The 23,543-nt window shown below is 37.6% G+C and overlaps 1 protein-coding gene across 1 annotated transcript in view; it reads right to left on the minus strand.

The window, feature by feature from the left end:
• Positions 1–20: 20 nt before the first annotated feature.
• The window catches only part of LOC105380334 (G-protein coupled receptor Mth2), a 56,605-nt gene continuing 33,082 nt past the window's right edge, over positions 21–23,543 (minus strand). The window contains exons 2-10 of the mRNA XM_011549859.3: positions 6,950–7,173; positions 6,330–6,559; positions 5,917–6,102; positions 5,754–5,832; positions 5,327–5,508; positions 4,488–4,613; positions 3,059–3,203; positions 2,390–2,579; positions 21–2,105 (exon numbers count right to left, since the gene is read on the minus strand). Of these exons, the coding sequence (XP_011548161.3) occupies positions 1,998–2,105; positions 2,390–2,579; positions 3,059–3,203; positions 4,488–4,613; positions 5,327–5,508; positions 5,754–5,832; positions 5,917–6,102; positions 6,330–6,559; positions 6,950–7,173 (1,470 nt within the window). The 3' untranslated portion in view covers positions 21–1,997. The remainder of the gene's footprint in view (positions 2,106–2,389; positions 2,580–3,058; positions 3,204–4,487; positions 4,614–5,326; positions 5,509–5,753; positions 5,833–5,916; positions 6,103–6,329; positions 6,560–6,949; positions 7,174–23,543) is intronic.

Here is a 23,543-nt window from a genome sequence, read left to right on the forward strand (position 1 = left end):
CTTCATTAAAAGACCAACGTTTTATATAAAGCCTGTTTATTATTAACATCATTTTGCAAAATAGATATACAGACATCACCACAAGTGGCCATTTCACCTAAACAATAGTAGGTATCAACATTCAACAGTTAACTTAAAATGGCATACAACTGTTTCTAAAGTAGGTAGGTGTATTAATGATCGTCAGTTTCTACAATTCGGAAATTACTTAAATACAAGGTAGGTAGGTTATCAGTATGACAAAAAGATTAAAAGAAAATATTTATATGTGTTATATGGCAGCTTGTTAACTATTAGCCGACCCGCTATAAAAGTCAGGCCGTTATAACATAATGTAGACACCGCTTATAACATTGTAATACCAAAACACCAATTTCACGTTTAATAAATTTAATATTACACATATAATTATACAGTTAAATGAAAGTTTTGCCATCTTGTTAGTCTAATTATTGTCTTGGGCCTAATTTCATACAATAAATAAATTAATATAGTTTAGCTTGTCGTAGGGTAATAATGAATACATGTTGCCTATTAACAACGCTTCCAAAATTGAAACAAAGATAATTACATAGAAAATAATAATTTATATAAATGCGATTACGGTAGGCATTCTAGGTATTAACATTCGTTTTACAGATCCGTTTCATAGTAGGTAAACATACTTATTTCGTATGTATGATTGGGTTAATAACAACACAGATTACTGTAACTATACCGGATGCAAACCTCCGGATTAAAACGTATATGTTAAAACGAGTTCCTGTAAAACGTATGTTGAGTGAATAAGCCCTTACTTAACATTGAAGTGTCAAAGTAGGCATTTTTACGTATTTTTCAATCAGTCATTATAATTTTAGTCTTGTTAAATGTCTTTTCTTAATACTTTTTGTAGAGAGGTATAAAGATAATGTCTATATAGTTACTTAGATAAAATAACATAAAATTGAAAAGTATAAGCAAAAAAATACATAATAGCATAATTAATTACTTAGGTATTACATAAGGTACAAGAATAAATTATGTTTCCTAGTAATTATAGGACGAGTTATACATTTCATTTAAAGTAGATGTGCTATATCCCTATAAACATCTTTACAAGTACACTAAACCTAAATTACATAACATTAAATAAATAATTCTTACTCAATTACATAACCTTTTTACAAATATGACTAGTTCAGAAAAGGAAAATTCACATAAAAACATGCTACAGCAATTTACAGGTAACCCAGAATCTTGGTCATGCTCATACGATATCTATTATTATGTCAATACAAAAATATCTGTACACAAGTTTTTGTTACATAGTAGGATCTAAAACTTCACAATTATCAATATATTTAACTACATTTTTCATTCAATATTGTGATTTTCAAAACAGTGCTAGAATCTTAAGGAAGCAGAGAACTGTCACTATTGAATTCGTTTTATTCTCCACAATAAAAAGCATAGTGAAGGTTTAATAGGTTGTCAAAATAACTTAAACAAAAACACATCAAGTAAGTACCTATGAAAGCAAGCGTAATAAAAAATGTGTTGTGAAATTGTGACGTTTAAAAAAATGCTGTTGCAAATTGATGCAGCAATCAGATGGCATTCAACGTAAATATTGGTTCAACAGTCGATTCGAACGACCTACTTCGGAGAATAAATAAGGTTGGATAACTAACAGTAAATGCAAGGTATGCCTACAATCGTACAATACGCAATGTTCACAATATTACCAATAATACTGTTATCAGTCTCGTTCAACGTTCCCTTTGTTTATATACCTACTACATTATATACTTATGTATTCGTCACGTTTTTAACTACTCTACAATCACTGAGTTTTTTCATTGTAATAATTTCAAAACAATATGACCCAACAATTTTAAATCCAAGATTAACACTGACTTTAATTTTATCTTCACTGTTGACTTTCGTTTGTCACTTTGTGCACCAAGTGTTCACTTGCCTAAGTGTTTGTTCCAACATTGGGTCCAATGTCCCAACTAGACGTAGTCTCGTCTCCCCGTGCCACAGTCTATGCTAGTTCTTTCACTGACCACTGCCACTTCTGACCCACTACGTATTCGGCACATGCTGCATAGCTTGGACCACTGCAAGAAAATATATTTGATTAGATGTTAGAACGATAAAGTATATATTTGTGACTGTAGATTTAGAGTCTTCATGTATACTTGTACAGGGTATAGGGTTCCAATAGGACGATCATTTATTTCATAAGATCATAATATATTGTCTATTGATCGAGCGGCGCAACTAATTTCTCTGTAAAATCGATCGATCGGATCGCGTTTGATCGTCTGAAGCGGACCCGGCTATTGAAGTCTACTTCTAACACACAGTTAAACCGGAACGGCTTCTAACAAACAAACCTCACCTTAACAAACGACCGCACAGGCTGCTGCATAACAAAGATGGCGAAGATGACCACACCCTGTAGCGCGTTGATGACGTCGAACACGGACCACACGGAGACGGCTTCAGAGCCGGCGCCCACGGCCCAGGAGACCACCTCCATGACCCAGGAGAGGCCCATGATGACGGTCAGCACGCAGCAGGTACGGAAACTGGTGGGGCAGAAGGAGATTTTGAGGTTAAGAGGCTAGATTTAATGCATAGTGGCTACAGAAGGGCTAGCACGGGGAAAGACACGCACGTCAAGACGTGACAAAAGTTTTGCATCGCTTGCTTACACAAGAGTGGGTCCTCAAGAGCGAACGCGACGGAGAATTTTGCTATGATGAGTCAATGGTTTAGATGTTAAGAAGCTTTCGGAAATGAATCAGATAGAGAATGAGATATTGGGAAGAACTTTATACGAACTTTATGCTTTATACCGAACTTTATACCTTTTGAACCAACAGCTACAGCTATAGCTGTAACGCATGGGTTGGAAGGAGTACATGGTAACATTATGTGTGACACTCAAAGTAGGTGAATGAAGTGCATTTACTACGGAGCATCTATGCAATATAATATGCTATCTATATCTATGGCAAGGTCACAACGAGTGTAAAACATGAACCAAAGCATTAACCACACGTACATCTTCCGATACTTCCCAAGACGCTGCGCGGAGCTGAGCGGCCGGTCCTGTGGCGAGGCTGACCGGGTGAGGGTCTCCCCGAGCGCCGCCCCCAGCCGGACCCAGTCGTCTGATGTGCTGAAGTCTGAGTGCGTCATTTCTAGTGCTGTAAGAATAGATATAATTAAGTGCTGAAGCCTGAAGTCAAAGGAAGAGTGTAGTTTCTTGGTAGAAGCGTTTTCATGGTTAAAGTTGAAGTCTGAGTGGGTCATCTCTAATGCTGTAGGAAGAATAGAAGTCAGTTATAATCATAAATTATGCCAGCCTTTTGGGGTGCCAGAAGGCAGAGAAGTCAAAACGAAGAGTGCAGTATTTTGTTAGATGCGTTGTTAACGAATTACCTAAATAGGTACTTACTTGATATTTTTTTGCAAGAAATAGAAGTGGCGAACTATATTAAATTATAAACAAAATAAGACAAAATTGATGACTATTATGTTGATGATAATGGCACAAAATCTATTGAAGTACACAATCAAATAACTAAAGTTACGAGTATAATCAAAAGTCACCTGCAAGCCTGTTGCGATGCTTTTGTGATATATCACCCTTCCATTACCTTGTGGAACCAGTTTAAATATCCAGACATGTTGGCATATAATTGAATGTCATCGTTAATAAATGAATGCTTCATTAAGCAAACAACCGAACTGCCTTTAACTTACTGATAAGTTAACTATTTACAATCCCTGATTCACGGTCACACCTACACTACACTACACCTTCACACATCAATACCTTATTAAAATTGTAACAATCACAACCGGACTATGTATAAAGGTATCAATTGGCCGCAGTTGACATAAGGTTGCGGCAGACGTAATGTCGCGGCGTCACTACTGGTTTCTACGTATTTCTATGGTTTGTCGTTTAGTCACGTCATGGCGCCAAATGAATCCGTCAGAAATAAGCACATAGAAAACGTTCCGACCCACTACCAGATAGGCGACATACTCAAGAAGAGACAAATATGGAGTTGCCTATTTATAACAAAAAATATAAGTACACTTGTCCAAAATTAATAATGCACATGCAGATCTTCACTCCCAAATCATTAAATCGTAAGAGCATTAAAAAAACACTTGCATTTTGCACCTTGTTCGATAGAAATAGGAGTCAATATCATGTGTCACATAATCGACCGACGTGCTTGTATGAAGAGATTTATAAATGTGGAGTAATCGAAAGAAGTATGTCGGGATCGAGGCACGTGGAGATCCATAGTCTCTGCCTACTCCTCTGGTGAGTATAATAAAGTATGTGTGTATGAATCCGTACCGCGGTCGCGAGAGGTCGGTCTGCTGTAGCCTTATGCCGTCTGCGGTCAATTCGCACCTTAACTAATAATATTTTTCTACGTAAACACATGATTAGAAGTATTCTGACTCACCGGTGACATCCTTTAGTTTGTCGTAGTGCGTGGCGATCGTTCGCGATGTGAGGAAGAATATAATGAGGTTTGCACAAAGAATTAGAGCCACGGGCCCGTAGAAATACGGCAGCGCCGCCTGGTCATCTGAAAACAACAATAGCTTAAAAACATGGCCCTAAACACATACAAGTCACTGTTTATTTAACCATTACTACAGCGTAATAGCATAATGAGACTATTCTACCACACCTACTCTACCCTATTACAGAGCTGTGGGGTTACCATCACCGAACATTAGCAATTAACAATTCATAAGCTCGCTTGTCAAATCTGACGTAACTTGTATGAATCTGACTGATTGCTTATGTTTGTATCGGCGGAGGTACAGTAGCTTTTATCAAGTAATCAGTAAGTTCCTTATACAAAATAAGGAGAAAATTATCTCTTGGGCGCAATGGATTTAAAAGGCTCAAATACTATTACTACTTTATTCCCGATCAAGTATGTTACACAATAATAATCTTTATTTCAGATGTTAAAACCATAATTAGGTACCCTGCCAAACAAATCAAAATACCTTAGAATCAGCCCTGCCAGTTCTGAAGCTACCTACAAGTTATGAAAGTGGAGTGCCGATGTAACCGCGAAAGTTACTGGAATTATTATTATAAACCATGTTTTTTTTATATTCCGAAGAACATTATATTAATACCGAGATTCTCATTGAAGTTTTCCAATCCAATCAAAAACTTAAATGTAAAGTAAATTGAACTTGAAAATTTATTGGAAGACATGAAAGGTATCCTCGATCAATTTTTTAATCAAAATCAGAAACAGGCATAGGATATTAAACTTACTTTTGAACCAGCATCCTTTGACGCCGAAATTCGGTTTTAAAAACGTGTTTGGCACGGATGGTGATAGCTCCATGGTAATTGTAACTATCAGTAGTATGACTGGTAGTAACACTGCGTATAAACAATAATACACGAATCGTATCCTCATTGATCTTCTAGATGGAGAGTTGTTTATGTTTCGTCTGAAACAGAAAACTTGCAATTTATTTAATTACAATAATATTGAAACGCTAACTGATAACTTCATTAATATTTCTATAATTTCACTCTAGGTTCCTAAATTTTTATACGTTTATTAGTCTATGACGGAGGTCTCTGGCTATCGGTGGATGCTAGGCCGATCATTAACCAAAATAATTTAATTTTTGCCTGTGATGGGCTTAAATGTAAATATTTTCATATAAATACTAGGAAGAAAAATACATACCTCACATTCAAAAGTGTATCAAAACACATAACATTCAACCAGAAGAAACAGGAAACGAAAGAGAACTGTATAAGATACGCTGTAACAAAAGATATCAATAATAAACAATAACGCACAAATCTTTCACAACAAGGAAAACGAATCATAGGAAGATAATGCTTACCCATAACCGAACAAACTAATGTAGGGAACGCATGGCCAGCCAGCTGAGTGGCAGCTAAACATGAGAACGCTGTAGCAAGACTGACTGAGTGACAAGCCAAGGCTTTCCCGTGCGTATCCCGTAGTTCTCTTATCAGAGTGTACACACACGCTGTTGCCAAAAGAAATGGAACTGAGATTAATAAACCTGGAAAAGAAATCACAATGTTAGTCCATAGTAATAATGGAATATTAGAAATTGAAAAATGCGAGGTTTTATTACGTGAAATTAAAAAAATTAAGTATAGAGATAAAGCTCTCGTTATCTAATTCAAGTAACTGAGTTTTTATTGAACAATTCTAAAATAGCAGTTTGATAGCCAGCTAGCGATAAGTTGGCTTTTTATACTGTCTACAATTTATGGATTAACTCACCAACAGCATAGAATATTAGAGTTAATGAAGTACCAGCTTCATCTATGGGCGGCGTTGAAAAACAAATCAAAGGCAGTGTGATGCCAGCAGGGTTGAGTTCACTCCAAAATGTCTCCATACAATAGTCACCAGTTTCCTTAAGCGGGGGCAGTTGATATGGCGCAAATATAGACCCATTTCTTAACAGATAAAATTCATCTTCACTGTTTTCTGATGGGTCTAGTTTGAACCTGCAATTACAGTCAAATATGTTACCTAGCTTGAATGGTAAAGTTCAGGTATACATGTACCTACCTAAACAGTTCAGTAATACACCGACATAATTATTAAGATTGGATTGGATTATATTTAACAAATGCAAAAGTTTGAGTACAAAGTTGCTCAATTACTTAGGAGCAACCAAATGGATTGGAAAAACTTTATTGTTTAACGCAACGAATGTTTTCAAGAACAGCAGTGACGCAATAAAAAGTCTCTATCTGGCTATTCGTATTTGTTATCGACTGTTTGCTGTATTTGCCAAATACCAAAAATGTTATCAAATACGAATAGCCAAGTGGGGTGGTAGCATTAAAGTGTGTTCACATGACATTTGAAGGCAGATACATGTTCACATGGACCTGTCATAGCTGCAGGCTGGAAACCCGACGATGGTCTGGACGTCGTTGCTGTCATACCGCCACATGTGGCTGTCGCTGCCCCAGATGTGGCTGTCGTTGGCCTGGTAGAAGATCGGCTGGAAGGTCAGCATAGAAGGGGCGCACACCCGGCGACCGTCGCCAGCGAAGCTGATGTTCTGACCGATCGCACAACACTTTTGCACAACCGGCTTGTTCTCATCATCCTGTGGACAAAGAAAACAAACATTGAACCAAGGAAAGGTTACATCAATTGACGACATCATTTAACTTGATGAGTCTAAATAACCACATGAAATTGCCCTCATCTATATTCAGACCAAGTATTTGATCTTTGACGTGCACTTCATCAAGTAAAATTTGAAGCTGAGCGGCGCGATCTCGTCTGAAATTGGTCACGTAGAGGTATTAAAGTATGAGTTTGTTTTTTGTTTGATCATTGAATTTTACATAAATCTTGGTATGACGTGGGCGTATTGGGTCATTCTGAGAGGCCGATACTGCGGCGCTTGTTAGGGACGTGCGCGGGTCACCTAATGATCGCTGCTATTCTGTGGGGAAAACTCCAGTCCGGAAACGATTTTCACATTCCACCTACTCAAGGTTTTGAGTTTCACGTTTAGATGTGCCTATAAGGTTTATGGCCCCCATTGTACGATTGCTTGCAGTCGTGACATTTGGGGGTCTTGTTTAGATCAAGATGAAGGTTGCGGTTGTTTTTTGAAGTAAACAATAGAGTCACACACTCCATACGGCGTATTAGGCGGTACGAGTAGGTACTGCTAATTAACCTATTTTAATCTTAGGTTATGGGTGTCTTTGTAGATGTTTATGGTTTACCTTTTGAGTAAGGGCATTATATGAATATGAGAAGGAAATATACTTATAAAAAATATAAAACATGATACATCTCTTTTAATAAATGTTATGAATAACCAACAATAAAAATACAACTCATAAATGTTAAATGACAAAGGGCTCTTGTCTTAATAGAAGATACGTACAAAACCCAAAAGTAAACATAACAAATAAAGTGTTTACCAAAATGCTCACTTTAAAAACGTTTTATTTTTGAAAAAGCGACAAAGGTTGGTCTGACGTCATTTCCTGCCTCTGCCGTGGCGGAAACCGAACAAATATTTACTTATTCAAGTAAACTTCCAGCAAGTAGCCTCAAATGTTCTTTCGAATTTGCAACGATGTCGTAAAAATTGCTGAATAACTTTTAAAAGTTTTCGGGAGATGCGAAATGTGTTGAAACATGTTTCGATACTGTCGTTTTGTATTTTTTTCTATTGCTATTGGTGTTTTGTCGTTTCAGTTTCAGTTTACTTTTATAGTTACGTATATCAGATTCACCATCTTGGTTCTAAGTAAACAGGATAGGTAATAAATTTAGTGTAAGCATTGAACTAAGGTTCAGTTTCTCACTTCAGGAAATCAACAGAACAAGCAAACGGCCTGTACAGTGCTCCAAAATTGATAATGCGCATAGAAATCTTTGACAGATCGGTTGTTTTCGATTATGCGACACATGATATTGACTCCTATTTCTTTCGAACAAGGTGCAAAATGCAAGTATTTTTATAAGGCTCTTACGATTTAATGATTCGGGTGTGAATATCTGCATGTGCATTATTAATTTTGGACAAGTGTACTGGGAATGGATACTTACATATATATGTTGTACCTATACTGTAACTATTATTTTTATGGTGTGTCTTGCACTGTAGGAACCTAGTTATACGAAGTAGATCAAAATCAATCTAAAAAACCGGCCAAGTGCGAGTCGGGCTCGCGCACAAAGGGTTCCGTAGCAGCAAAATTACAGTTAAATCAACCTATCTCAAAAACTATAAGAGATACTTTGATCAAACCAAAAATCGTTGAAAGAGTTAATTAGCATGCATCACCTCTATTTTTTTTAGAATTTTATACCCCGTAGTTATAAAAATAGAGGGGGGGGGACATACTTTTTACGACTTTGAGAGCTGATATCTCAAAAACCGTTCACTTTAAGAAAAATGTTTTTTAGAAAACTTTATATCATTTTAAAAGACCTTTCCATTGATACCCCACACGGGTATGTACATCGAAAAAAAAAATTTCATCCCTCAGTTACATGTATGGGGGGCCCCACCCCCAATTCTTTTTTTTACTATTTAGTGTCATATTTTTGTAGCGGTTCATACAACACATATTCCCATCAAATTTCATCACTGTAGTACTTATAGTTTCCGAGTAAATCGGCTGTGACAGACGGACAGACGGACAGACGGACATGACGAAACTATAAGGGTTCCGTTTTTGCCATTTTGGCTACGGAACCCTAAAAAGGGTCTTCTTCTATCAATAAGAAGGATATAAACTAAAAGTGTCCCCATCAAAAGCCGATAAAATGGTGACAAATGAATACAGTCACCGTAGAGACATTTCCCTAAACGCCCAATATTGATGGCTAGGCTAAGAAGCTTACACGGATAAATCGAACTTCATTACCGCTGCCAGTATTCAAATTTTATACGCTACTAGGCCCAGTTTCTCACTTGGGTATAGCTATATACCTAAGTAGGAGTTTGAGGAAGTTCTTTTTGTGCACCCTTAGGGCTAGCAGATGGCCTAGCACGGGGTGCAAGTTTTTGGTTTTTCTCTCTCTCGAAGCCCCGCGATGTGAGTGAGCACGATTTAAAACTGTTGACATGTCTTGGCGAGCGCGTCTTGCGCCCTATGCTAGGCCTTCAGATAGACAGAGAAGAATAAGATGGTAACCTATGATACGGATATTCTTCTTGAACCCCAGCGTCGGCAATGAAGTTCATTCCATTGCCGCTCCGGTACACAGGCAGCATCAAAATGGATGGCAGAGGCAGGTAATAGAATGTAAATATTTGTTGACGATCTCCACCGATGGGGGACAGGGACGGCGATAGTGGTAGCTAAAGGAGAGAGGGAGACGGAGATGGCCGAAAGCACTTGTTTGCTGAATTCGGTTAGTGAACCTGTTATCGTTTCTTATTACCGAAATAGTGTTGAATCAACATCTACTATGGCGTCGATGGTTCCTTTAAACAGAATTCAATGTATAAGTTTTTGACTGACTTCGAAAAAAGGAGGAAGTTGTCAAGACCCTCATGTCTATTATACTATCTATAAGTACTGTGATAAAAGACGAGAAGACAAGTTATTGATGTATAGGGTATTTTTACATAGTAGGTACCTACATATCTACTTATTTACCAAGTTATTTTTTTCTGAGAACATAATATTAACTAAGTGTGACTTTTAAAACCTAAATGGGCACTTTTGGCTATTTTGCCATTTTGACAGGTTTCGTAAAGTTAAAAGGAGGCATTATGAGAACGTGCAGCTTAACTTCAGAATCGTCAATTCACTGTCGGAAAGTTTTAACGAAAGCGTTTTTTTTTTCTATTCTTTGAAAGCTTTTATTTGAGTAACACTGTTTTATTTCACACCAACTTTGAATATTTCTATTATAGGTAGGTACGGTGGCCTGCGCCTAAAAGTATACAGGCGGAGTTTTTAAAATAGCTCCCTGATGATGAAGGGACCAGCTACATCTGTTATAAATCCGGGGACGTGTTGTGTGTGATGTGTGTAGCAGTGGTGTTTATGTGGATGTGCTTGAGCAGCATGTGAGCTTGAGATCGCTATTTTAAAAACTACGCCTGTATACTTTTAGGCGCAGGCCACCGTACGTGAGTGTTTTTGTTAATTATAGTACATTTAAATATGTTTGAGTAAAATATATTTCATTATTTTTATATTAAGAAAGGGTATAATTATAATAATGATGTTTCACAAATGTGGAGTTTCATTATTTTAAAGAAAATATACTATGGACAGTTACCATCAAAAGTGGTTTAATAATATTTCGAATACCTTCAGGCTTACCACCAGGTAACTGTTGACTAGCAATCGACAATCCTGAAGCAGTATTTATTAAAATTATGTCAACAAATCTGACGCACCTTGTATGGATCTGACAGATATTCGACAGAAAAATGCTACTGATTGTCGATTGCTAATGTTAAGTAATGTTAATGCACTTAAGCAAATTCGAGTGGACTGTTAGCAGGCAGATCTAGTCAAGTACGGGTCGAATGCGGCTGGACAGTACAAAATCAACCGAATGGCGTAGTGGTTAGTGACCTGACTACTGAGCCGATGGTCCCGGGTTCGATTCCCGGCTGGGGCAGATATTTGTTCAAAGACAGATATTTGTACTCGGGTCTTGGGTGTTGATATTTATATTTAGTATCTATCTATGTATTTGTGTAGATATATCAGCTGTCCGACACCCATAACACAGGTTCTGCCTAGCTTGAGGTCGGATGGCCGTGTGTGAGATGTCCCCACATATTTATTTATTTATTTATTTTATTTATTAACCTATACAAAACTTTTAGGTTCATACATTCTAGTAAACGAAAAAGAAATAAAATAAACGCTTTCAGATAACGGGTAGGCTATACAGCGTACATTTATATTGTACGAAAACAAAACGGCAGTTGTAGGCCCAGGGCAATCTCTTTAAGTGGCTTCCTTCTACATAGGCCATGCCTTATAGGGCTTTATTAGTTATTTATTCACATAAGGCCTCGGGTCGGGACCTTGGACTGACGTCCTTCGTAAACATTACAATTACTTATATATTGTGAATTGTGAATAAAAATGTTTTATAAGTTTGAGGTGGCAACCAAATGGTGCTCTCTTGCAGGTATAAGTACCATTGTTGTTGTAAGACCTACATAATGCATAAAATATACAGAATTTAAAAAAGGTTATAGTAAACAGAAAGGGTATTACACAGCTCCCTGTGTAATGTACTAAACCACTTTTAATATACGGCGTCAGAAAAATCGTCAAATAAAATCTTAAAAAATCTATACGACTCGTAACTTTTAACTAAAGGTAGATTTTTTCACAAATTTCCAAAAGTTCTACAGTTGTTCAGAATGTAGAACTAAGAACTTCTATGAGGTATTCTTTCCAATTAGGAAATATCCTGTAAAAAAAAACCTTTTCTCCTGGGCTAATCCAAAAGTTCAAGAGTTGCGTTGTGATGTGCGTAAGCTGAAATACTCCGTAGCCAATCATTTATTTATTTATTTATAAACGCTTTATTGTACACAAACAAACAATTATACAAAACAGATTACAAATTTAAAACATATATGACGTATACAAAGGCGGGCTTATTGCCAAAAAGCAATTTCTTCCAGCCAACCTACGACTGGGTGAAAGAGAAATTGAAAATTAAATCTTTTAACAAATTAAATTTGAAGTAGGTACAATTAACAAAAATAAGTAATAACCTAACCTAACTATTATTAAAGCAAACATGAAACAAAACTACAAATATATTCATAAATAATATCATAAATTATAAATATAAAATAGAACTGCATACATATATACTTTAAATTATATATAATATATATTATAAAATATATATATACATATATTATTTTTTCTGCCAACCTAACGATTCAAAATAGTGATTCTTCACATTTTTTTTAAAAGTTGCTAGCGATGGTGACTGTCGCACGCTCTCTGGCAAGGAGTTCCACAGACACGCTGCCTTCATAGCGAATGAATCGCTATATGAGGCGGAATTATGAACAGGAATGCTCAACAATTTGTTTTCTACCGACCTCAATGCTCTACCCTGAGAATGAGAACACAAAAATGAGAACTTGCACTTCAGGTATTGGGGAGATGAGGGGTTATTTAAAACACTGTACAATATGTTAAGAATATGAGTATTCCGGCGAAGGCGAATCGGAAGCCACTGTAATTGAGCTCGATACTCAGAAATGTGATCATATTTGCGCAATCCGAAAATGAATCGGATGCACAGGTTCTGGAGACGTTCGAGTTTGTTGAGTAGCTCTTCAGTGAGGTCAAGATAGCTTACATCGGCGTAATCAAGAATGGGAAACAGTAAGGACTGTGCCAACGTAACTTTAGTGTTCAGTGGTAGGAAGTACTGCAAGCGCTTAAGAGAATGGAAGGACGCGAACATTTTCTTGCTGACAGCATCTACTTGGGGAATCCAAGAAAGTGTGCAATCCATGATCACGCCAAGATTTTTTACCGAAGCTACGTATGGTATGACAGTCTGATCGTACATGACTCTCATGGCAGCTGAAACGTCAATTTTACGAAGCATCCGTGAGCTTCCGAGGATAATTGCTTGTGACTTTGATGGATTGAGCAGTAGACCGAAAGACTTGACCCACTTAGAAATAATTTCCAAGTTTTCATTAATGACACTAACGGCCGTGCTCAAACTCTCTGGTGGTGCACCGGCATAGAGCTGAAGATCGTCTGCATATAGGTGGTAGTTAGAAGTAAGTTTGTTAGCCAGGATGTTGATAAAAAGGGAGAAAAGTAAAGGAGAAAGGACGCCGCCTTGAGGGACGCCAGCAAGAACTGGACACCAAGAAGAACTCTCGGCATCAGTTCGTACACACTGCTGACGCCCTTTGAGATAAGACTCGAACCAACTTACAACTGCCGGAGATACGTTAAGAGATTGAATGACACCAAGGAGTAACTCGAAGTCAACCGAGTTGAATGCATTGCTGAAGTCCAGCAACGCAAGGACAGTAACTTTCTGATCGTCGATGTTGTGCCTGATGTCATCGGTGACTTTTATTAAAGCTGTGACTGTACTATGGCCTGGACGAAAGCCGGATTGAAATGAGTTCAGGAGTTGGTTGTTGGAGAGGTAGGAGGACAACTGTTCGAAAACTAGGCGCTCGAGAACTTTGGATAGAAAGGGTAGGATAGAAATGGGTCGGAACTGGGTCAAGGACGTGGGATTAGGGACTTTTGGTAAAGGAAGAATGAAGGCCTTTTTCCAAAGGCTGGGAAAAGAACTGCAAAGTAGAGAATAGTTCATCAAATTCGTGATGTGCGGTAAAATTACGTCCAGAATAGAAACTATCATGCGGGCACTGATATCATCAATACCTACAGCTTTGCTAGTAATATCAGAGATGCATCTCTTAACGTCACGGCCAGTAACAAGTTTGAAATTGAAAGAGGGGCAGTCAGGGATAGGCAAGGAAGAAAGATGATTAAGAGCTTCTGTTCTAATTTGATCATTTAGAACTAATGGAGGTGTAGAGAAATGCTTGTTTAGAGCAGAGAGGTCAATGTCGAAGTTAGAATTTGCCTTAGACTTCCCTATGCCCAGTGTTTTCAAAAAATTCCACAATTGTGAATTATCACAGTTTTCTATGGATGTATGGATGTATCGGCGTTTTGCGTCCCTACACACTCTATTGCAGCGATTCCTCAACTCCTTGTACGCTTTCAGGTTCTCTTCAGTTGGTTGTTTCTTGTAGCGGTACTTGGCGTGATCTCGTTTCGTCATGAAGCCTTTGATCTTGTCCGTAAGCCACGGACAATCATAATAATAAACTTGACAATTGCCTATCAACCAGTAGCTTATTGCAGCTCGAGATAGAATATTCTCTGGAATTACGTAACTCACGTCGCGAATACATTAACAAACAGATCAGTAACCCTAAATCTGACATGCGTCGTACTGTGTGGAGAGTGATCGAGGCTGAAACCGGTCGAAGCGAGGCGCGGCGCGGAGGGGCCCTCGACCTGCTGGTGAGCAAGTCTGCCGGCAGCAGCCAGGAGCAGCGCGCGGGCGCCGCCGCCGCCGCCCTCAATCGCTTCTATGTGGAGGCCAACAACGACCCTGGCTCGCGACCCGACCTTGTTGTCGCTATGCAGTTCCTCGATAAATATTTAGATGGCAGGCCAAAACCAACGTTTCAGTTTGTGCCAATAACATTATCAGAGTTAATAACTGTGATCAAAAATATTAAACGTAAGAACTCGACGGATATAAATGACATGCCAACGCACGTATATGATTATGTACCACCAATACTAATCTCGTTGTTATGTATGTTGTTTAACAAGTGCGTTGAGTCTGGTGTTTATCCACAGTCTCTCAAACAGATTAAAGTCCAGCCGGTGTACAAGGGCAAAGGGGAGATGGATGTAGAAAAGAGCTATAGACCTATAGCTCAAATTCCAATATTTTCTAAGGCATTTGAACGCATAATTAGCAATAGACTCGATGAACACTTTACCAAAAATAAACTGTTAAACACTCGGCAATACGCATACCAAGCTAACAAGTCTACAGTAGACGCCGCTCGCGACGTCGTGGCGCGGGTGATGGAAAGGCTCGAGGACGGGCGACAGGTCGCGGCCATGTTCTGCGACCTGTCGCGCGCCTTCGATCTTGTTAATCACTCTCTCATACTGAAAAAGTTGAGTAAGTACGGTGTCGAGGGTGATTTCCATAAAACTATATGTAGTTTCCTGTCACAGCGTCATCAATGCACATGCGTTCGTGGTGCTAAATCGGAACTCGAGCATGTTGGTAATTGTTCTGTCCCTCAAGGGTCAATAATGGGCAATAGTCTCTTTCTCATTCTAATGAATGATATATCCACTGCGTCTGATGAAGCTGAATACGTTCTGTTCGCAGATGACACATGTGTAATAGTAGCTGCCGATGACTTTGACCAGCTAAAATTTAAACTCAGGCGTGTCACTGGCTGTCTAGCTCATTGGTTTTCCGCCAACGGAATGCTACTGAATGTTGAAAAAACAAAGGTTATGCACTTCCAACTACGAAAAACTAGGGGACACGAGCTGAACGTAGTTTGTGACGGGGTGGCGGTGCCGCAGGTGGACCAGGTCCGCTACCTGGGCTTCACCATCGACGCCGGCCTCACGTGGGCGCCGCACATCGACATCACCTGCACTAGGCTCTCATCTGCGTGCTTTGCTCTGTCTAGGTTGGCCCCATCTCTAACAACTGATAATTTAAAAAAAGCCTACTACGGTTACTTTCACTCCATACTTATTTACGGACTAGACTTGTGGGGAGACGCAGCAGACTGCGAAAGCGCACTAAGGATGCAGAAACGTGCCATAAGAATAATTGCCGGTGTACCCTGGGACTTTTCAGCGAAGGAGCTTTTCAAGAAATACAACATCTTAACGCTTCCCTCGCTGTACATATTAGAAATCGCTAAGTACGCGTGGCGTAATCTGCCACAATTTAGCAAAAAAAAAGACACGCACAATATTAACACCCGGCGTCGCGATCAACTTTGTATACCTGCTAGGAGGTTCACCAAAGCTGACAAGTGTCTCCTTACTCTTGTTCCCAAGGTGTACAACTCTCTCCCTGACGAAATAAAAAGTGTGCCTAGTGAGTCCATATTCATTTCTAAGTTAAAAAAGCTACTGGTTGGTATGGCATGCTATACAACTAACGAATACTTTCAGACTGTGAAAGCCATTCCTTGATTTGATATATTTTCGTACAAATATTGTACCTATATTGATTTATTATATTTATTATTATTATGGCGATAAATTGTATTAATTGTAATTAACTTGACATCTATCAATAATACTGTATTAATTTAATTTATTTGACATTGATAGTATGAATTTATTAATTTGACATTGAAATATAATGTGAATGATGCTTTTTTTACTGTGACATTTTTTGTAATACGTACTCATATAAGTACCATATATTTTTCCTTTGACTTATAAATTATTGATTTATGAATAAATGAGTATTTCAGTATTTCAGTATTTCAGTAGAGCTGAGTCACCTACGGCCCCGTTTGGCTTAATAAGTACACGTTTGCAACAATTTCATTTTTAAATATTTAAAGGCAAAGTCATAATTATTTACCATAAAATAAATAAATCTAAACCCGAATAGAGATTCATGCGAGCGACATAAACGGGTCGTAAGTTGATACACTTTTTATTTTAATCAGTATTCACAAATGTAAGTACTCAATTTCTTTCGGAGTAGCGGCAATTGCGGCCAACTGGGGCAAAAAAATGTATTTAAGTCAACGCACGAAGTAAGGGCCATTTCTCTCATTAACCTTTATATCTGCGTGGTTCTTTAGAAATTGATTCGCCGGACTGTCAATAAAGTTGTTCTCTAAAAAGTGGGACACTCGACGATTAAATGTAGAATTTAGTCCCCAGAAAGGATGAAATTCACTCATTCATTTTTGGATAGGACGTTACACGAGATTAATTAATTAGTCTATTACACAATAACAAATCCATTGAGTATACCTAATATACACGAAATACATATTTGGGACGACAGAGCGAGCGGTACAGCACCGATGAAAGGTCACAGGCTTGAATTCTGTAACTTTTTTTAACACCTTGTTTGCTAAATAATGCCTTATGTTGACGAACGCATAGACTTAGTATGGGTATACAGTATATACTAAGTCTATGGACGAACGTATCAAAAGCGTACTCTACAGGGTGTGGTCTGTGACCCTGCCTACCCCGCGAGGTACTTGCAAACTATTGCACTAGCAATGCCTGCGCTTTTATCTTTATGTATGTTTATCTGCCTGCTTAGTCAGAGCCGTGTAATCGCCGTACTTTACAGTCATAACGCGAATATCCAGCAATTCAGGAAAGCCAGCAATTGGGCAGAAAGCGTATAATTTCGCAATAATGATAGCTAGTATCTTTAGTGAACATCTAAACCGTACTGTTTACTTGAATTTAATCCGTATCTGGGTATTCCTGGTTATCTAATAATGATAAACCATGTCGAAAGATAATAGCATCGGTTTAATCACTACATGTAGGTTACTCCGTATAGTTAGATGCGCTAAGTTTTCAGGCAGGCTGTTTAAAAACAATACCTATCTATAGTGCCAATTTCTCCATAGTCGGTTAGAGCATAACCAGGGAGTAGTGGTTGACTTTTGACACATCTGTCATGAATTTTATATGGCGATGACGTTTAATTTATAAATCAATCCCTGTCGGTTAGATAACCGACTATGGAGAAATTGGTACTTAGTGCCTTTCATTATCATCATCAGCCAACAATCATCCACTGCTGGACATAGGCCTCTCCCAAGGAGCGCCACAACACTCGGTCCTCGGCCTTCCTCATCCAACCACTACCCGCCACCCGCCTAAGGTCGTCAGTCCAGCGGGCAGGAGGGCGTCCCACGCTGCGTTTGCCTGTTCGTGGTCTCCACTCGAGAACTCGTCTACCCCAACGGTTATCGGTTCTTCGGCAGATATGACCAGCTCACTGCCACTTCAGCTTGCATATTTTGACAGCTATGTCGGTAACCTTAGTCCTCTGACGGATAACCTCATTTCTTATACGATCCATCAGAGAAACCCCAAGCATAGCTCTCTCCATAGCACGCTGAGTGTCTTTAAATCGGTGGACCAGTCCTACCGTCAGTGTCCACGTCTCTGTACCATACGTCATCACTGGCAGGACGCACTGGTTGAAGACTTTTGTCTTCAGGCTCTGAGGCCTTTCACTATGGGTGGATAAAAGTTATGTGAGAGAGACATTGCGATAAACGCACTTAATTTTTACTGTGATCTTACAACCAAACAGAAGCTAAATCAATCGCTGGATAATAAATTTAATTTACAGTAGTATTTTCAACAGTCGATAAAACTTATCTGTTGCATAACGATAATATTTTCGTGGTAAGGTAAAATACAATACGTGTATAAGAGTCTATAAATTTATCAATGCTCTAATAAAACCAATTTCATAGAATTCTTTAGATTTCTTCTTGGATTATTGAACGTAGCTTTTTTGGTCGAACGAAACTTTATCAAAAACAACAGTCACTCCCTTACAGTATGTTTTTTTATCAGAATAATTTGTCTTGTGTTTTTACAATTAAAATGTAGAAGCAATTTTGGAAATATTAGTCTTTTAATTTATTATTTCGATACTTTTGTTTTATTTTTGAATAAGAATCGTGTATACAGTAACTGTACATACGAATCTTAAGAACTGTTGTATGTAGAAATGTATTTCTTAATGGTCCAAATGTCTATTTATAGTGTACGACAATCAGAATCTTAAAGAGCATTATATATCTTAGAGTGACACAGCCCTATTTCCAGGTGACAGCTAGAAGCCAGTGGGCGAAACTATCTTATCTATGCCTGTCTCAACCACACTAACGACATCTCCACAGACATATAAGACACTAGATTCCCCAAGTGTACGACTGTACGTTGATCATATTATCAAGTTTTGGTTCAACATTTAGTTCCGCCCAGCTGTCATTAAAAATGTCAAGAATAATAATTCCTATTCAAATTTCTTCTATTTTCTATATTTAAAGAAATGAGTGCATTTGTGGCATCTAGTCATATATATGTCTGTGGACATTTCATACCTCAGTCGCCAGTGACCGCTCTAGAAACAACCTTACGACACACGAAATAAGAATCACACGTATCAAGCAAGTTAGAGTCGAGGACAGTTGATGAGGTGTTACTGAAAAATACCCTGTAATTGATGGTAATAAGAGTGAAATTTAAAGATATGGCGTAAGTCAGCGCAATGTCAAGTTGACCAAGAAATCTGATAAGGTTGTCGGAGTATTTAAGTGGTGATTTTATTAGCTTGCTTTTCACTTGGACATCCCTTTTTAGAGAGCCGTTTAAGTTACTAAGTAAATAGTGATTAAATTTAAAGAAACTGTTTTAGATTAATTACTTATTTATGATAGTTCACGACGGGATCAGTTAAGTTCTGAGTGGAAGGTTCCATTCGAGTGAGATAGATGCGGAATATAATAGATAAGTAAATAAAAGACACGGAAATATGTCCCACATTTCGGATTATCACAAATTATCAAATCCCCTAGTAATACCCATCGTCTCACCGCATTCTATTGACTGTACTTAAATACAATAACTTTATATGATATTTATGTACCAATTTAGTATCAGATCCCCGGGTTTCCTTCAAGATGAGAATCGGAACTGCTGACCCGCCCCCCAGCGCGGTTCCGTAGTGCAACAATGCAATGGTTTGATTGCGCGGGATAGCTGCACGCCGCCGGCGGAGAAATACACGCTTCGTATTAAATTTAAACGCATAAATAATAAATTTAGCATTAGAGAATAATGTTTAGTTGGTTTCGGGGCTATTGTTGTTTAATAAACCTAGTTATTGCCATTGAAGTATAATGTACTAGCTTACATTAGTTCACTGGTTGTTGCTTAGAATGTCGCATGTTTCTGGGGCATTTCAAATATGTAAAATTACATTGTTGGCCAATGGTTGAAGTGACTAATTACGTTTTGGCGTTACGTATATGTAAGTATCCATCTTATTTACAAGGCCATTATTGTTGCAGCCAGATAATTAGGATTTTTATGGCATTAACTTGGCATTAAGTATATTTTTCATAAACTGTTAATTTGGTTGTAGGTTATATGTCAGCGTGTCACAAATGCGTTACAAAGAAAAACTGTAGTTAAAGTAAAGTTTATCGCTGTGTGACTCTCGCATTAGCACAAAACAATTGAGGTGATACTATAACGTGACAGTATGTCAAGTAAATTAACCTGCTTATTGATAAATAACCAACCCGTATAGATCAAACTTTAACAATAATTTATAGAGCATCCCGGAGGCTAGACAATCTTCCTACAGCGATCGATAGCTCGCTAGATCATACCACACCGTGGACCTAGCCCACATCCCTGCGGCTAAGAAATGCATGACCATTATTTACTGTTGTGCACGGGTAAATATTACAATGACCAGCATTCCTAGTACAAGGCTCACGATGCACACGACAAAAAATCTTTCACGGGCGCTATCTAATATGAGCACGACGCAAAAAAAACCGTTACTAATCCCCCTTATTATAAAACCGAAGAGTAAAGATCTATGTTTCAAACTGATTCCGCTTTAGACTGATTAATATAGAACTCTCTGGACGATAACCAGTTCTAAACCAGAACTATATTTAGTCTACGTTTTATAATAAGAAGGTATGAATGTACAAACACCTAACACCCACTAAAAGTGCATACAACTTTTGTCGTGAAAATAGGAGGTACTTAGATATCCCTTAAAGTCACTGTTTTATCTCTTGCGTATTTCTGAGTCTGTCTAGGTATGTTGTACACTCAGCAAAAGATATAAATAACCACGCCGGCGCATTATCTATTTTGCTAGCAAAAGCTAGGTACAGGTTGTTGCTTCGCAGCGTCGTCGTCGCTCTATTGCCAAATCTGACGCAACTTATATGTATCTGGCAGATGATTGACAGGCGACACGGAAAAAATATGGAGTATTCTCACACCAAACTATGAAGTTACAAATATATGTTTTCTTAAGATGGACTTAAACGAATGTATACCTCTGTATGTCTGAAATAAATAAATGAATTTGATCACATCACTACATCTCACCAATTATTAGGTCTGCTATCAAATAAATCAATTCATAGCAAACAACATAATCCCTATCAATGTCTTTAACTCATGCATAATTCAGTACGTTAAGTTAGTGTGACAAGATAGCAAATATTAGACATTATACCTCAGCATAATCATGCTACAGCCGTAGGTATAGCGCGAAATGTCAAGCCGTTGCCGGGACAAATGTACAATGTATAAAAAGTACAATCATCCACATAAATTATTTTATATTAAGTATGTACCTAATAGGTAGTAATTAGAGAGCCCGGGATCCCGGGATAGTCTTCATCCAGTCCCGAAATCCCAGGATCCCAAATAAAAGCCGGGATTGTATTCCCTAGTAGTAATGTAAGTACAATTTCTAAAGTTTAATAAGGTAGGTATTATTAAAAAGCTCAATATTGTTGACAATAGCTTCGAGGAATATGACATGGACAAATAATACAATAATTATTCATGAATTTCATAGTACAGCTATTGATTTCTAAATACTTACTTACCTTGAATATCAGATATAGGCTTAGAACTGGAACACCATTTATAAATAGATAATAAGTGTAGTACAATATTTTTGGCGATTCAAGATTCTATTATATCGGGGTCATTATTACATATAATAATAAATAAATAATAATAATAATACATATAATTCCTTATTACGAGCGTAATGTACCCCGGCGAGGTCCCATTCTACCAATCGGATGACACGTTTTTTATTCTCCTGGTGATTTCATTAATCGGACTACAATGTATTGAAGTATCTTAATGACGAATTTAATCATGAACATCATATTCTGCAATATGCTTTGGACATGAAAATAATTACTTTCAATGCAACACAAAACATCACATACATTTAAACGTATAATACTTAGGTACAGTCAGCTGCATAAGTAGATATACACTTTTGAACCTTGTCAAACTCCTAACTGCCTATTCATTAATTCAAATATTGACGTTTTGTTTAGTAGGTAGTTTTACAAGGTACAAAAGTGTATAAGTAGTTAGTTATGCCACTGACTGTACATTATTAGTATTATATTACCGTTGTAAATTGTAAAGATCGTATCCATTCATTATGTAATCGAATGTCGGCTGTATCGAGCGATACCGGATCGGACCTGACATTATGTTTGATTAAACGCCTGATGGGTTGTTGGTTGAGTGTAACCAGCTAATCGATATGTCGCAGGCATCTGGTTAAATCTCCTTTTTGGTTAAATCACTAGCGCGTTCATTGGATTGCGCTATTCAGTTGTATGACTAGGCCGAACGTTACACATACACAATAAAATCGCATGATGACCTGTTTATAATGCAGCGATCTAAATATAACATATTCAAAGCTATTTTGCATTTTTGTAGAACCTTACTTTCTGGTCTTTCAAAGTCAAATGTCATATTTTTTTTCTCTTGAATGCATTTTTTTTACAAACTACTACTTTTTTCGAAGAATAACGGAGGCAAGAAACTCATAAGCCATCTTAACAAAATAAGACAGAAAACTAGGTAATAACTTTATTGATGAAAAATCTTATGAATAAATTTTATTAAGAAAACAATTTAAAAAAATTATAGTCATACATAGGTAATTGGTATACCTACAATATAAGCTTAATAATATACCATACCAACCATTCACGACCATGCATTAACTAAGTAATCATCAATTTTATAATAAGCTTTTTTACAGAGTTTCTACGATGAGACGTTACGACGAACGTTAAGACATACATATTCAAAAAAATATATACGCATACATTATCTACACGTAAAAATCATTTTTATTTTTTATTATAACATTTTCATGGAGAACCAACAGCATTTTCTAAAGCTTCACAACATAAATTAATAATAACTTTATGCCATTAATAGGTCCCCGCATATAATATCATACTAAATACCTCTCTTTACCAGACGATTCTTTTAAATAAAGTTATTCTATCACAGCTGGCCTAAACCGAAGATAAATCAGGGAATTAATGAATCAGCGAATAAATATTCCCAATTTGTCTGATCATCGCTAATAACGAAATTAATTATTCTCGACAGGAAAAAAACTGCACAAAAGGCGGGAAATTAATTCAAAATCCAATAAGTACAAACTCTTATAATTTCTTTAAGCCGAGAGGGCCCGCATCAATCATTTTTTTTCCTCTGTAAATGCTTTCGGCTGCTCCTACACGATAAAAAGCGAATTAAATAGCGCGTTTTTTGTTGTTTAATAACGATATCGAAA

This window comes from Plutella xylostella, chromosome 8 (assembly GCF_932276165.1).
Source record: "Plutella xylostella chromosome 8, ilPluXylo3.1, whole genome shotgun sequence".
In the NCBI taxonomy this organism is placed as follows: domain Eukaryota; kingdom Metazoa; phylum Arthropoda; class Insecta; order Lepidoptera; family Plutellidae; genus Plutella; species Plutella xylostella.